The sequence below is a fragment of the Leptidea sinapis genome, chromosome 16 (assembly GCF_905404315.1).
Source record: "Leptidea sinapis chromosome 16, ilLepSina1.1, whole genome shotgun sequence".
Lineage (NCBI taxonomy): Eukaryota > Metazoa > Arthropoda > Insecta > Lepidoptera > Pieridae > Leptidea > Leptidea sinapis.
The window spans coordinates 7,234,202-7,250,791 of NC_066280.1; the positions used below are offsets into that span (position 1 = coordinate 7,234,202).

The 16,590-nt window shown below is 31.8% G+C and overlaps 1 protein-coding gene across 3 annotated transcripts in view; it reads right to left on the reverse strand.

Annotated features, from left to right (window-relative positions):
• LOC126968704 (CUGBP Elav-like family member 4) overlaps positions 1-16,590 on the reverse strand; it is a 737,944-nt gene that overhangs the window by 658,171 nt on the left and 63,183 nt on the right. For all 3 annotated transcript variants that reach the window (XM_050813787.1, XM_050813786.1, XM_050813785.1), the window contains exon 3: positions 10,631-10,713. In XM_050813787.1, the coding sequence (XP_050669744.1) occupies positions 10,631-10,713 (83 nt within the window). The remainder of the gene's footprint in view (positions 1-10,630; positions 10,714-16,590) is intronic.

Here is a 16,590-nt window from a genome sequence, read left to right on the forward strand (position 1 = left end):
TCTATCATTATTATTATTTATCAAAATGAAGAAGACAACATCTTATTTTCTTATTTGATTGCTAACATTATGAATTTTTTTTTTTTCAACACTGAACTAAGTACACACGCACTCAGCTGGTGCATTTTAAAACTACTTCAAGTTCAAAATGCAAAAAAATTCAAAATTCAAAAACACTTTATTTAGGTCACGGAAATGACACTTATGAATATCAAAAATAAATAAAAATTGTTGAATTGTTGGTTGAGCTAATGAGAAGAAGTAGCAAGAAACTCATTGCCACTCTTTTAAGTCAAGATTTACATATTAATTGTTTTACAAATCATTTCAATTACAATATATTATGCAAAGTGACGCAACAAAAATACTCAAATGTCAAATAACTGAAAGGCTTACACGAGTAAGTCAAAAAAAGAAAAAAAAAGTAAATTAATACTTATAAACACAAGAGTTATTGAGTGTAGAAGATGCATCAATCCACACATACCGTAAATAAATAGAGGCATTCATAAAATAAAATATATAATAACTTTTACTTTAAAGGAAATAATAATAATAAAAAACACATCAAGCAGACCTCCCGGTAACAAGATCATCCAGCCACCACGAGTAGCACCCGTTCACGAGCATGACGCATGGACCAGCCATCGACTCCCTCGACCATATTTTAGGGAAGGGAATGACCCGCCCCACGACGCCGCCAATTAAGCATCAGCACAATTTGGCATTGTGCGGCACTGAGTGGTACCTACCTGAGTGGTACCTATGCTCTGAAAATTGGAAAACTATCAGAATGTACTTTGGATGGACCAACGCCTCTATCAGTCTTGCTATAGACCACATCAATATTATTTTTGTCTTTGTGCATATTTAAGAATATCTTTAGATATTTGTTTATTCATATTCATTTATTTGCTTTTAAATAGGGTGGTACAAATTTGGTCTTAAATAGCTTAAAGTATCTCCTATTTAGCCATTACCAATATTACATTACATTACATTACCAGCATGCAAACTTGGTATTGGGCAAAAATTGTATTACAATATAAATTAATTTATTTTATATAACACAAAATTATAATTTTATACAATACAAAAAAAAAATATTAAAGTCAAGATAAGAATAATCCACTTACAATGCAATGTCAAAATCTTTTACTCTTTTTGGTCAAAAAACTCTTCTATTGTATAATATGTGTTTTGAAGAAGCCAACTGTGTAAGGATACTTTAAATCTTGAAAAAGGTAACAACTTAAATGAATCAGGGCTCTTATTGAAAATTTTCATGCCCATCCAGAAGCAATTTTTCTGAAATAGAGATATGTGGAACGACTCTAGTCACTAACCTATCAGATTTCCTAAGTATTCTAGTACTGTGGGTCATATGCATTTGCTGTAAGTATAGCACACTGTGATTTTCCTTTACAAATTTTGCCATCTCGCATAAAGTCATATGTGTTAAACTTTAATTTATTTTAACTGTGTACTTATAGGTCGAAAACATCTATAAGATTCTGTTATAAACAGAATTAGTTAGGTAAAACTGCATTGAGTGCAGGAAAACCTGTTACCAGGACATGTACGTACCAACGTTATATATATATATATATATCTTATCGTCATAGATAAATTGTTTCTTTTTAAATACCCACGGAGCACCATCCTTACGGTACGATAAAAAACAGCCCAACAAGTCTTGAGTTTTAAATTTTCCTGGTATATTATTTGACAAGTTCCTTCAGGCTCCAGTACTTGTTCCAAGTAAGTTGTATAAGATACGTATTTATTTATAGAATAGAATTGTTATTACAACATTTGCGAACTATTCATATATAAATAATGTTAAAATAATTAACAGTAAGCATCCTTGTTAAATGTAATTAAATTTATAATCTCGTTCTAAGATTACTTTTTATGTATCACCTTATAAAACTAATTATGCAAGAAATTCATTTGTGAGGCGCTCTTGTAGTTTTTACAATTTACATCTTACTGAAAATAGTAGGTGATATTATACTCAATGTTAAACAATTGTTCAAAAACATTAAACATTCATTTTACGTTGTTCCTTTCTTTTAAAATACTATGTTACTTAAGAAGAGTTATTAGTTTTTGGCCATTATTTCGATTGGCATTATAAAAGTAGGGGTGCTTTTTTTTTAAATTTCAGTCGGTTTGATTCCCAGACGAGGCAAGTAATTTTTTGGAAATCTTTGAATGCAGAAGTACTAACTTTTAAAAATAACATAAAATATTCTTTCGGTAAAAAAGCCTATCTTTGATATTTAAGGTACTTTCCCTTCATGTCCCATAACTTTAGGACACCCTGTATATTTGTAACCTTATTATTGTAAAATATTGCTTTGTAGTATTAAATTTTATTAAAATGATCAATAAGTGTCAAAATAGTTTCAAAATATTTTGATGTGGTCTCCGTCGGCTACTTTTAAAGCAAAACGGAGTATTCGAACACTCACAATGTTATGAAAATCCTTATTAAACATCTTTAAGTCTAGCCATTTTCTCATAATTACACGAAGCAACGTTACACCATCAGTGCTCTAATTTCGCGTCGCTTAATCCTCGGCTTAAACTCGATTCAACATTGCACGTACTGAAAATTCTTTACGCCGGCAAATTGCTTTCATTTTATGCCGTAAAGCGCTATTTTTAATCTTTATTACATAGTCTGTGGGCCTTTTACTAGTTAGACGATGTTAGTGACATTAATATAATTGTATTAATGTAACACATGCAATATTTAATTAATTAGAAATACACTTTCCGTTACCCATGGCAATTTAATTTTGCTAGTGCACGCGCGCTCAAATGGTTAATGAAGCATGGGACCCAAACAAAACAAAACACAAATTATAAATATTGCTAATTAATTGTTGTATTTAAAACGACCAAATCACCAGTGGAGCCTCTTTTGCACCGGATGCCGGTTGGATTATGGGTACCACAACGGTGCCTATTTCTGTCGTGAAGCAGTAATGTGTAAGCATTAATGTGTTTCGGTCTGAAGGGCGCCTTAGCTAGTGAAATTACTGGGAAAATGAGACTTGACAACTTTTGTCTCAAGGTGACGAGCGCAGTTGTAGTGCCGCTCAGAATTATTTGGTTCTTTCAATAATCTAGAGCGGAGCTGCTTTGTAATGGGCAGGGCGTATCAATTACCATCAGCTGAACGTCTTGATCGTCTTGTTCCTTATTTACATAAACGCAGCAGCTACATGAGATTCTCATTTTAGATATAAGTTGTGTATTGGTTACATAGTTAGTTATAGAACGTGAGTACAAAACTCATCTTGCGCGATCAAAAATTGTTTTGGATATCTTTATCAAGTATGGAGTGGGTTATGACGGCGGAAGATAAAACACGGTAATATTTCATAAAGAAAATTCGGCGCATATTTTCCCGGGTATAATATCGCCGGAACGCGCACAGAGCACGATTAATGTGAAATAACATGATATACTATGTTGGACTACTTTATTTCTTTACTGTGCTAATTCAGTGGCTGGAACCTTATTATTCTTGATTTTTTAAGTACCTTTATCTTGACTTGTTTGGTAGATTTTGTTTATTTCCTAATTTCATTACATAATATAATGGTTGCTTTATAACCTAATACTTATTTTATATAACTATATCACACATATTTTAGTATGCGGTATTCACTTTAAAAGGTTATGCAGTTAGTAATAAGGCCTTTGTAACTTAGCATAAATATAACTCACAAATAAAATTTTAAAAACAAAATTTTACGAACGATGCGGTACTCGAACCCACGACCTCTCGCGTTCCGTGCGAGTTCTCTGCTAACTCAGCTAACCTTTCGAGTGACGTATCGTCATAAAATCTTGTACGCTTTCTTCAACTCTCAGGTTGTGGCTTTATCTACAGGATCCACTTTACAGTTGATAGCCTGCACAACCCAAATATTTGCATATTAGGAAATTGACTTGAGATGTCGTTCTTGTAACCTTAACAATTTGTTATGTTTTTAAAAGTGATAATCCACACTTCTCAAATTTTGTGAGAGTTATCACTTTAAAACATAACAAACTGTTCAGATTGCCGGTCTTGTAATCTCAAGCAAAGAAAAAATTATAAAGTAAAATTTTATGTTCTTTGCATTATAAAATTTAAATTGGGTTCACTCAAATGGTCAACATTTATCATTCGATAGAAAATCTTTAATCGTTTTATAATAAGTCCTAGCCGCTGTTCAGAGGTGAGCAATAAATTAAATGACATATTTTATTGAATATAGTTCTGTTGTAAAATTTAATACTGACCGAATAGAACACCTAAGCAATGACACTGACAATTAAATAAAAAATTATAAAGCACAAATAAAGAATTCTGGGAAAATTAGTTGCACCGTACCTTCTCTCTCATTTGTTTCCAAAGCGTAATCTTTTTATTATAAAATGAAACCATACTACTTATACGGAAAAACGCAACTAATAATATATTTCATTTGACAATAATCGGCATTTTTTATATTTACTCATACGAGAATGTTAACCCGTAACAATAATCTACTGACGATCAAACCCTACATTGGTCCATTTATGTCGTAGAGAATAGTTTACTCTCACAATATTCCACTTACGTTTCTCTCCAAAAATTATTATCATTCATAGAGGAGTCCAGACGAACCTTTAGAAATTAATACCCAGTCTCATCTGGTGGTTAGTAAATGGACATATCCGTGTTCTTATTTGGAATGTTACCTAGCTTCTGGAATATATTAGATTCCTCTAATACCCTACGTAGGACTTTTACGGGATCATCCTCAATTCAGAAATTCATCATAAATTTAATATGAATTACGAGATACTTCATTTTATACCTATACACATTTGGTCATTTTGTAATGTATACACATTTTGTATATAAAATTTACTGTTATGAGCTTATACAAATGATTTAAGTTTTGTTTAGTGTTAATTACGCCAATATTTGTTTTTAAAACAATTCGTCACGTGTTTCGCCTCTACACGAGGCATCCTCAGGACGTGTTGTCTCGCCAAAATCTGGCACGAGACTCATTTTGGCGAGACAACACGTCCTGGCGGAATAAACACTAAAGAAAACCTAAATCATTTGTATAATTATGGATTTCCTCAAACTAACGCCTAATTCAATATTTTTTTTTGTTATGAGCTTTTTTATATTTCGCTCTTAGATAATTAGGAACATGAAAACCTACGTCTTACACTAGCGATACGAAAGTCATTTTATTTTAGTATACGAACGTTGCTAAAAAAAGAGACATATAAATTACATTAACATTATATAACATCTTATAACAACTCATCGCAATACATAAATTTAGACCTTTTAAATAACCCTTAATTGAATAAAAACCAAACTCTGCGACAGATATAATACACATTAATATACCGCCTTCATTATTTATGAAAGCGCTTGTATCTTCAAAAATTGTTAAGGCTGAATCCACTTTTCCATTAGGGCTTTGGGAAATGACACATTTTATATTCTATGCGTCGGCTTTCGAGACACGAATATGAGCTTATGAAATTATTTTAGGGTGCGATAAAGAATTTTTTGTTTATTGCTTCACTTTTTTAAATTTGTTTAACCCATAATATTTACTATCTAGTAACATCACAGTAGTGCCACCAAATTACACTACATGAGATTTCAGCAGAAGTCAAATGGTAATACAGGTATAAATATATGGTATTGTGCGTATGTATTGTACTCTAAGTCTTAAGATGCTTTATGTCTTATAAGGGATCAGATTTTGACGGCTGTAAGCTGGCAAGGCTGTCACCTTTGAAGAACTTACGTTAAATTCAATCAAATATTAGAAATGACAGCTATTTTAGACGAGCAGGACGTTCAGCTGAAGGTTATTGATACATCCTGCCCATAACAATGCAGTGCTGCTTACGATTCTTGAAATATCCAAAACTCCTGAGCGACACTACAATTGCGCTCGTCATCTTGGAACATAAGATGTTAAGTCTCATTTGCCCAGTAATTTCACTATCTACGGCGCCCTTTATACCAAAACACAGTAATGCTGACACATTACTGCTTCACGGCAGAAATAGGCGCCGTTGTTGTACCCATAATCTAGCCGGCATCCTGTGCAAAGGAACCTCCCACTGGTACTATGAAGGTATGTTTTCAAATTCCATAGTTGGCAGAAGCTGTTCAGCCTGACTTATGTGTTTCATTATATTTTGAATATTTATAAAAAGGATCAGGTGGAGATGGCGCCTCAGAGCACGTGTCGGCATTAACATACATCACCTGCTCGTAAAGGGTTGAATGCGAAATTTGCAAGCCATCTTATATGTAATGGCATTAGCTTTGCCCGTGACTCCACTTGCGTAGATTATTTTACTTTTCCATGCAATTTGGAAGCTCAGTAATAATGTATTTTTAACCGACTTCAATAAGGAGGAGGTTCCTTATTCGATCGGTATTTTTTATGTGTGTACACACCGATTACGTTTAGATTTATAATCTGATTTACGTAATTCTTCCATATTGATAGCTTTGAAGTCGGTGATAAGCCAAACGTAATAGTATGTACCTACGCTCGCCACGCGTGACTTTGAGCAGGATAGCTTCATCTAGAAGAAAACAACCCAAGCGGGCCAGACGTCCTTTTTAATAATTATAGTAAGTAAGCTGTTTATAATATTAAGTTTTATTTTCTTTAGGGCTTGGCACCGACTTAAAACCTTTCAATAGGTAGCACATATTATATATAATAGTATTTCATTAATATTAAAGGTAAAGGTTTGCAAAAATGTATACTAAATTAAATTTTTTTAGGTTATTTTATACTTTTCAGTTTTTGAAGTTTTTTAAACGTAGTTTTTTTTTTAGTTTTTAGGACCTAAGATGAAACGTGTTATGCCTGTTATTCCACTGGCAGTTACAGCGAATAAGTTGACTGCTATTTAGAGGCAGTAGTACCTAAGTGTGGTGGAAAGGGGTAGTAATGCCCCGGATGAAAACTGTTATTACCCCCAAACCATTCTGTTATTATAGAAACACCAAATATTCTCATTTAATATTATTAGATGGTTTAATTTTCATCTTTTTTAATTTCACATTCAAAGATGAGATATCTGTTACATTGATCCGTTTCCATTAACCGACTTCAAAAAAAGAGGATGTTCTCAATTCGTCGTAGGTTTTTTTTATGTTTGTTACCTCAAAACTTTGGACTGAGTGAACCGATTTTGATAATTATTTTTTTATTTGAAAGCTGGTGCTTCCCGATTGGTCTCATTGTAATTTGGTCCAGATCTATCAACCATAAAAGTCTTTAATTTACTATAAGTATGTGCGCGACAAATTTACGAACAACTCAATATCGATATGGGAACCATGACAAAGTAACGAAACTCTTCAATGTTAAATCAATTGTAATAATAACTATAATTTTGTTATAAAACGAAAAATGAATTATTAGTTAATAATAATTTTGCATGCCGGAAATGGCCGAGAACATTGATACCTTAAAACTATTTACACCCATTGTTACATGTTTTCTAGCAAAATAAAGGATTTATGATTAATGATTCAATTCTTAGGAGCAATTTAACGATACTCGGCCGAATCTTTTAAATGCTATCCGGATACTATGTGAGTCATCTACCGTAACGTAACGGTCAAGTAATTGTCGTAGTCAAATATTCCGATTCACCCATGCCAAAAATAACAATGATTGTTACTACAATTAGATCAATCCACTAGATTGTATAGAAATACGCAATTATTTTCATACTTTTTAGTGCATATTATATCTATTGTTTTGGAATAGTGTTTTTGAAGTCGGTTGATTTTTGTTAAAATTTTTTTCTTTCTTTATTAATTAAATGTTCAAAGATGAGTGAAGGTTTCTACTATTTCTTATGGGATCATATAAGTAAGCCATTATAACAAATATCACTTACGTATAAATTAGTTATCATAAATTATTATTATTAATTAAGAACACTTCAATTTGCTCCAATTGAAAAACCTTACAACTCTTGAACCTTTGGCACAGATATATTTTCCAGAAATAATGTTTTTGTTACCCATTAAAGTCCGACTTGTTTTCGTAGCCCTAAAATCGTTTTATGTCCTCAAATAAAATTACCTTTTCCAAACAGAATTCGTACGGAGAATATAAAGTAGAGGTTAATTTTATACAAGCATTAAATTTTGCTGGGCACAATTACTTTATTCGTCGGACCGTCTGAAAATATTGTCCGAAAAATGCTAATTCTATTTTAAGGGTTTAATGTAGGCCTGACGTTACGTGCCGTTTGAAGTTTACCTGACTTAGAGTTATGTCTCACTCTTGAATTTCGGGAAAATCAGATTTCTGAATTGCAAAAATATATTTTTGGAATTATTCAGATAGCTGTTAAGAGCTTTAACATTATCTTCCGTTTATATATGAAATCCTGAATTATTGATTCTTCGTAGGCTAGGGACAGATCATGAATGAATAATTTTTTCATCATTATTAGAGGATTTAAAAAAGATTTTTATAATAATATTCGTACATGTTTTCAGATATAAATTTAAAATATTGGTAGCATTTAAATCCATGTACAAAAGTTTAATAAAACATCTTAATATAAATTCATGTATTTAATTGCGTGACCGTAAATTAAGCAGGTGCAGTAAACAATTGGTCTGCAAAAATGATAAATACGACACAGGTGCAACGAGAAATGTTTGTTCGCGGAAATCGAGCGTTTTATTTATTTATCGACGGAAATGTATTTATTTTTAAAATACGTCAGTTTATATGACCGATTACTGGACTGGCCATTGTTGATGTAGGGAACGATAAGCCTTTAACGTCATTTTTACATCTGAGTGAGATGTATAAGGATATTTATTTAACGATTTTCATCCGTCTTTACGATGGATGTGATATAAGATACCAACCCACTCTTTTTTTACGAACGGCCACTGTGCAATTGAGTTAGATTTAACAGCAAAAATAAATATAAAACCAATATAGGTTTTAAGGTTATATTGTGTTCTACTAGCCATTACAGTTGAAAATAAAAAATCCTTCAATTGGTACTGGAACTGGAACTAAACAGGACTATAGAATAGATTTTAGTTTTGCTTAGCTAATTTCACTAGTAGAGTTGTTTAGCTACATACACACTTTACGACTTTCTCACTAACATGTTGAAGATATTTTTCAGAGTTTACATAATTCCACAGTTAAGTGTATTTCTCAGTTCGTTCAATATAATCATCAAGTATACTGGCAACCATACTATTACGTACATATTTCATTAAATTGTACTTAATATGTTACTAAATTGGCCTAGCAATGCATTGAAAGTAATGAGTGACGTGAATTGAGTCTGTAGCAAAATTGTAATGACTTTGTTATGAAATTATAATTTTTTTTATAACAATAAACTAAACTCTTTGGATTCAATTGATAATTATATTTTATTATTATGCTTGAAAACTGTTATAAGAGAAAATATATTAAATATAAACATATAAGCAGTACAGAGTGAAATGCATGGAGCGAATCTAGTAAACGTTTACTTATAATAAAAAATCAAATGACTTTACACATTTAGGATCAAGGAAATGACAGGTATTAAATTAATGTTGAGCTCTAATGAAAAGAAGTGGCAAAAAACTCATTGCCAGTTTTAGATCAACATTTAGACGTAGTAGTAACATTTAAATGTAGTAGTATCTACGTAGTATATTAGAAATGACATCAAAAAGAATTCTAAAGGAATCAATATTGAGAAAATAAGCGCCTTTTATGCCTTTTTACAGTTTCATTGTCTTATAAATTATTTTAAATACAATATTGGAACGAAGTTCCTTACGGCAGGCTTGGAGGAAATAGAAATTTTGCTGCGGGAGCAAACTGAAAAAAAATGTGATAGTAAAACCGTAAGAAAAAGTCCGTGGAATAAAACCGTTAAATAAGACGTGCGCAGGCGCGACAGTCGTATACACAAGTTTTGTAATTGTTTCTATTTCTATGTAATTTTATGTTGTCAAACAAAAATAAAGAGACATATTTTGTTATTTTAATTGACAATTTTAATTACGTAATTTATTATTTCCTAAAATACTGAATTTCCTAAATACTTTCCTGTACTTAAATATAAACTAATCTGCAAAATTTAAGAGAAAAATCAAGAAAACCTACATAAAATTGAACACAATATTTTTTTTACAAATTGTGTCGATTCTACATTAGCCGAAGGAACTTCGTTCCTACCTGGTGTCGCACGACACCACATCTTTTTTTTTTATATGTAAGGTAATGTAATAAAAATATCCCAACGTTTAGTTTTCAAAGCGATTCACGAGTCAGCCAAAAAATTTATGTAATTTAATAAATTAAAACACAAGAGTTTTAGAGAACTGTAGAAGATCAATGCACACAAACAATAATTATTAAAGGTGTTATGCCAGCATTTTATTAAAAATTGTTTTTTAATTTTTCCTGATGGAGGACCATCGACCTCTCTTCTTTTGCTTTCCAGATGATTTTACATATGTTAAAGTCAATTTATTATCAGGTTACTTATCTTTACACATAAAACTAAATAACAAAAATAAAAAGTTACTTACCCCTGGTAACGTTCGTTTTTCATGGAGGGCTGTTTGTGCGCTCGAAGCGCTGTCCGGGTTGAAGTACGTGAGAAATGCACATCCTGTTAACAAAAGAAGGTAACTTAAATATTATATTTTGATCTAATAAGTAAGATACTGAAAATTAAAAGGAACAAATTGTTTTGTTATAAGATTATAACTAGCTGACCCAACGAACGTTGTATTGATATATAAATTAATAAAAATAATTGCAATAAAAAAATAAGGGTTGCGCTCCGGCAGAAGTGAAAACTTGAACATTAATGTTTTGTATTTTTTTATGTTTTGGCACGGTTAGGGAATAATTTCGCACGAATTGCTTTATTTATCAGAATAAAAGTACTAGTAGTGCTGTAACTAAATAAAAATTCTTTATTGCGCGATCGTACCCAAAGATGTCACTTCATATTACATGACAAATTTAACGATTCAGAAGTATTACAATTATTTTACATTAAGAAGTTAATATGTCAGAAAAATCAACTATCATCCATCATTTCAACGATAGCGCAACAAATGAATTTTAATGTTTCACTTCTGCCGGCATTCGCAAACTGCATCCCGTATTTTTTTGGGGTATAAAAATAGATTAGGACTTTGTGTCAGACCTACCAAATATACACGTAAAATTATATATCATAAAAATCGATGAAGTATCCGTTTCTGAGGAGTATTTTATATAAATATATTAATCAATACGTAGTTCTACGCTCGATGCATGATAAGAGAATAAGATAAAACTGTGACTAGTCTACAGTGAACCATTTTTCCTTACTTAATTTCGCTTTATTAATTCAGCCATCTATATATATAAAAATGAATTGCTGTTCGTTCGTCTCGCTAAAACTCGAGAACGGCTGGACCGATTTGGAAAATTTAGGTCTTGAATTATTTTTGGAAGTCCAGAGAAGCTTTAAAAGGTGAATAAATAGGAAAATGCTCGGAATTAAATAAAAACAACAAATTTGTTTTGCCTTTGATGTGTCCATACATAATTTCTATGAGATAATTTATTGACGCACGGTTTGACAGTTCTGCTGTGAAACAATTTCATTACGACAGCAGGGTGCATATTTTACGAAGTAATTCTTGATGTTATTGACAAATTCATATAAAAACATTATTTTATTTATTATATACAGAACAACGTCTGTCGGGTCAGCTAGTTAACCAATAAACAATGAAAACGAAAATTTATCAAATGAAAGATGAATTTGAAACAAAATGTCAACACACATTACTCGTAATTACAGTGGCTGTCAGTAGGTGAACTAAGCTAATAATATTGTAATAGTTTGTTCGATAAATACCAGTCCCAGTGGAATTTAGCCTGGCTAATTGGCGCGTCTATATTGGTTATTGACTACTGATTTTGGCCTGTTCAATTGTAATTATAGATCCATAGTTAAAACAAAACGTGTTTAGAATTTGAACAAGTTTTGTAATTGTTTTGTTTAGAATTTGTAACTGAAAGTAGCCAAGCCAATGTTATAATATTTTAATTAAAAAAATTGGTTAAGGTAGTACTTGATCGGATTTAAGAAAACTAAACCTAATGTATAGTATTTATATAAGAAACACTATAACTGAAGTCCATTAGAAGTATTGAATCAGGCTATATTCAGGAATTCACTTTATCAGCAAAAGAAACACCAAAGAATTTTTAGTTTTCGAATAGGATATGAAATCATTAATTGAAAGTCAAAAAGTACCTACCACCTATTAGAAAAATTATAAATTGGACCTGAGAGGAACAGGCGTAAGAAACACAGCGGTATTTTTTGTTTAAAATATCATTACAATGTTATATCGTACAATATCATTAATAATTTAATAGCCTGAGGGCTGCTACATTACCAATCTGTGGTTTAGTCCAAGAATGTCTGGCCCTGAACCAGTACTCGATGAAAATGAAATTAACTTATTTATTTGCTTTTGGAATAGGATATGTCCAGATCTTAAATATTACAATTAGTCCTCTATCCAGCTTATATTAAAAGCATGCAAAAACTTACGTTCGTGATCAATGATCAATGATGTACGAGGGCAAACAGGATATATAAATAAGGAAGAGGAACGGTCCACGATAGACCCTTGTGCTACCCAGTGCGAGGAATCCCAGGAGAACTCTTACAAGTCAATCTTTTGAATTCTATTGCTTAAATATGAAATCAAAAGATCGAATGCATTTACTGCTTTATTTTAATGCCTTAGTGATTTAGCTTCCTGACCAGAGTTGAATGTTGAACACACTTAAAGGCTATACGTAGATAAATCACAAAAGATATTATTACAATTCTGTGATTTATCCCATGCAACAAAAATATTCTTGATTATATTAACACCTGTGTCCGTAGTTGTACGTCCACTACTGAGTTAACGTAAACTATGTAAAATTTTGGCTTAAAATTGTTTCTTCTAAAATTTTACTAAGGGTCGACAAAACTGACGCAGGACGATATTGATTCAGGTCAGAAATGCATCCTGACTATAAGTTTTTAATAAATTTTAAAGATTTCATTTTTTCCGGGCTTACAAAACTGAAATTGAAAATTTATATAATATATTCTCTAACATTTTCCAGAAGAAGTGACTCAGCAACGCTGTTGGAGGAGATAACAGTATTTGTAATATGATAATAAATCTCAAAAGCAGAAGCAACTTCCTGCTCAGATTGAATAACTGTTTTGTTTATAAATAGATTATTTTTAGAGGAACAATCTTTCACTTTTCCAGATTCCCAGTTAGTAACATTCCAAGTTATCACTATTTTATTTGATGCATTTTTAATTATTTGTCTACAATGCATAGACTTTGCAACAGAACTAATATTTTTAAATAATTTACTACAAGGATCGTTTCACAACTCACCCAAAACCGTTATTCAGTATACTATTGCCGCCAAATCTGATTAGAAGTCTCAAAAGAGGCGATAAATAACAAAGAGGACATGGAGTAGTGACTCAATGTCGCGAAACCCCAAGCTCTTGCAACTCACCTGATTATCGTCGTAGGTCTAAGTAAGGAGAAAAAAATTGTGTTTAATAGTTTATTTTGCTTGATACTTGAGAACCAACCTGTTGATGGACAGACAGATTAAATACACTTCGAGTACGGAACTCCAAAAACACATTATTTCTAAAGTAAAATTTGTTCCGTTTGTATTATATAACAATAAAACTTATCACTTACAATAGAATTGCGGGGTTTGCATCGGGCCAGTAATTAGGCAAGGCTTTATTTCCGGTCTGAATCTAAGGCCGGCTACTGCTACGCCCAGGCGGTAAATAAGCACTCCTTGTTCTTGATGCACGCAACGCTTTTATTCAGCTTTTAAATTGGACTCTAATTTATGTTTCAAAGAAGCCTTTCTATGAAAAACTTCCGTCCCTTTTACAGACTTTCTTTTTATTCAAAATTATTCTAAGTCCTTTTAAATAAGCGGATTGGTTACCATTTCATTAAGATAATTATTAGGATTCATTTATGTCATGAGGATTTTGACAATATTTGTATAAATATGTCGACAAAATATTGTTGGATGAATCAAGTGAATCTTCTATTGGATCTGGAGAAAAGATTAGTCAGAAAAATAATGATAACTATTACAAAGGCAAAACAATCTATATTTCTAAACTCTTATAGCCGTTCCCAATATTCAGTCTATCTCTTACTTGAGATAAAAATCGTAACTATCGTTGACTTTTCTGTCCCAATAAACTTAACGACGGTAACTCACCTTATCCGTGCACGCTGTCTGTCAATGGGACGACGTATAGCTTACCAGCGATATAAAGTTTGTATGGAAATTGCAATTCACGCGTCCCAATATAAGGCGATAAGAATGACTTATCGGGCATCAAATGTCCCAACGGACAGCTTTAGATTATTGACAGCTAATTACTGACAGTGGAAGGTAGTAATTTACCTCTATCTGTGGATAGTATAATTGGAACGGCCGTTAGTCGTAAGAGCGCCGGCAATCTTACAGAGATTTGTGTTAAAGTATGTCAATATTAAAAAAAAAATCTCCAGTGAATTGCTAGACCAATGTTTAAATTATTTCAATAGAATCATGAAACATAATTCATAATTAAAATAAAAGAATTGCATGATAGCTTTTCAAACCATAACATTCAAAATTTTTCAATTTTACAACATTCTTGCATGCTTGATGATCACGAGGAGACTGATGTAATGAGTGAGTAATTGATAGTTATACACATACATATGTCGATCTATGTTTTTCTCAGCATTTTATTGCTTGATTATTGTTGCGTTCGAAATAGGCGATGTAGATTACGACGCTCAACACTAACTAAGATGAGATGTGACTCGGTTCTGTAATTCTTCGGTGTTTACATATTTGGTTAATCAGATTTTAGGATTTAAACGTGTCTTCGTGATAATAATTCAATACAGTAATATAACAGTACTTTAACTTCATATTAGAGCGGACACACACAAACATACGATTTACACAGCCGCTAAGCAATCTTGGGGAGACTACACTATTGAGTGCCACGCCGTACGCCACCGAGACTGGTCGCTGTCCGAGTTAAATTAGCTATAACACCCTAGCGCTCTGTCCAGACGTGAGGATAAATTTCAAGGAGACCGTACCGTAGGGTACTTGTATTGTGACAATGAGAACAGAAAACACAAGAATCAATCAATTAAGCACCAGTTAAGTTTGTTATATTTCCATTGCTATAAACTTTCAATAAAACCTGTATAAATGACTGTCATTAATATTAAAAATTACATTAATCTTACGTTTTACTTATCTTTGGGAGCTTGTCGCAGTTCAAATATGCCAGAACATCGAAGGCAACACATAGATTCATATAAAATATTGACTCGCAACATGAAAACGACATATTAACCTTTAGCATGTATTGTACTCGTTATAAAATACCAAGGCTTTATCAACATTGCTATAATGCGGCAAGCTTGTACACTATTGTGGCAATTCATGATGAAATTTGAGCAAATATGAGAAACGCGAAAGTTTTAAAAATATAAATACTCACCAAAATGATTTTGAATGATCTTGCAATGTTTTATAGTAAATAATGTTTATTTATTTATTTATTAGGAAGCCAATGTGCATACCACTATCTTAATCGATAGATACGTTTAAAAATTCTTTTATAATGTTGTATATTCCACTTACAGGCTAACATGACATGCTTAATAGTATTATATACATCAGTTGTTAAACTAAAACTTTTGAAAACAATTTTTGAAAAAAATTAACAAATTAAAGCCACAAGCAAAAGGCTGATAAAAAGAATAACTATGTTCTTACTTAATAACTAAGAAAAACTAAAGAATTAACAATGTTATTTGTAAAGCAACTAATAAACCGTTATTTCTAATATTACGAATCTAATCGAAATATATTTAATGAAACGCTTTCGAACAATTTCTATATACCTATATAATCTCTAGAGTATTCCGAATATTATATTATACTTCTCAAAATTGACAGTGTCAGTACTAAATTTGACCAAAATCAGTGAGGTAATTTATGTGTGAAATACTTCAAACAGCTTCTATCACATTATGATATTAGAACGGAAAATCTCGAAATCTTTTCAACATTGTGTAAGCTAAAGAAGTTCATTTATGTGATACCGCTGTGGGCTCTATTACAACACCCTTTGAAGAACATACGCGCCCTCAGGGGCCCTGATTAAATGCTAGCCGTACATCAGACACATTGATGTATTAATCTGTAGATGGAGCGTAACACTTGGCGATGCATGAAATAAAATATTTATTTATTTATTCGGAAACCCAACAATCGCACACTAATACATAAATTACAAACAAAATTAAATATATATATATATATATATATATATATATATATATATATATGTCTAAGTGTACAGATAACTTACAGGGTTACATCTTTCATTATCTGTTACCTT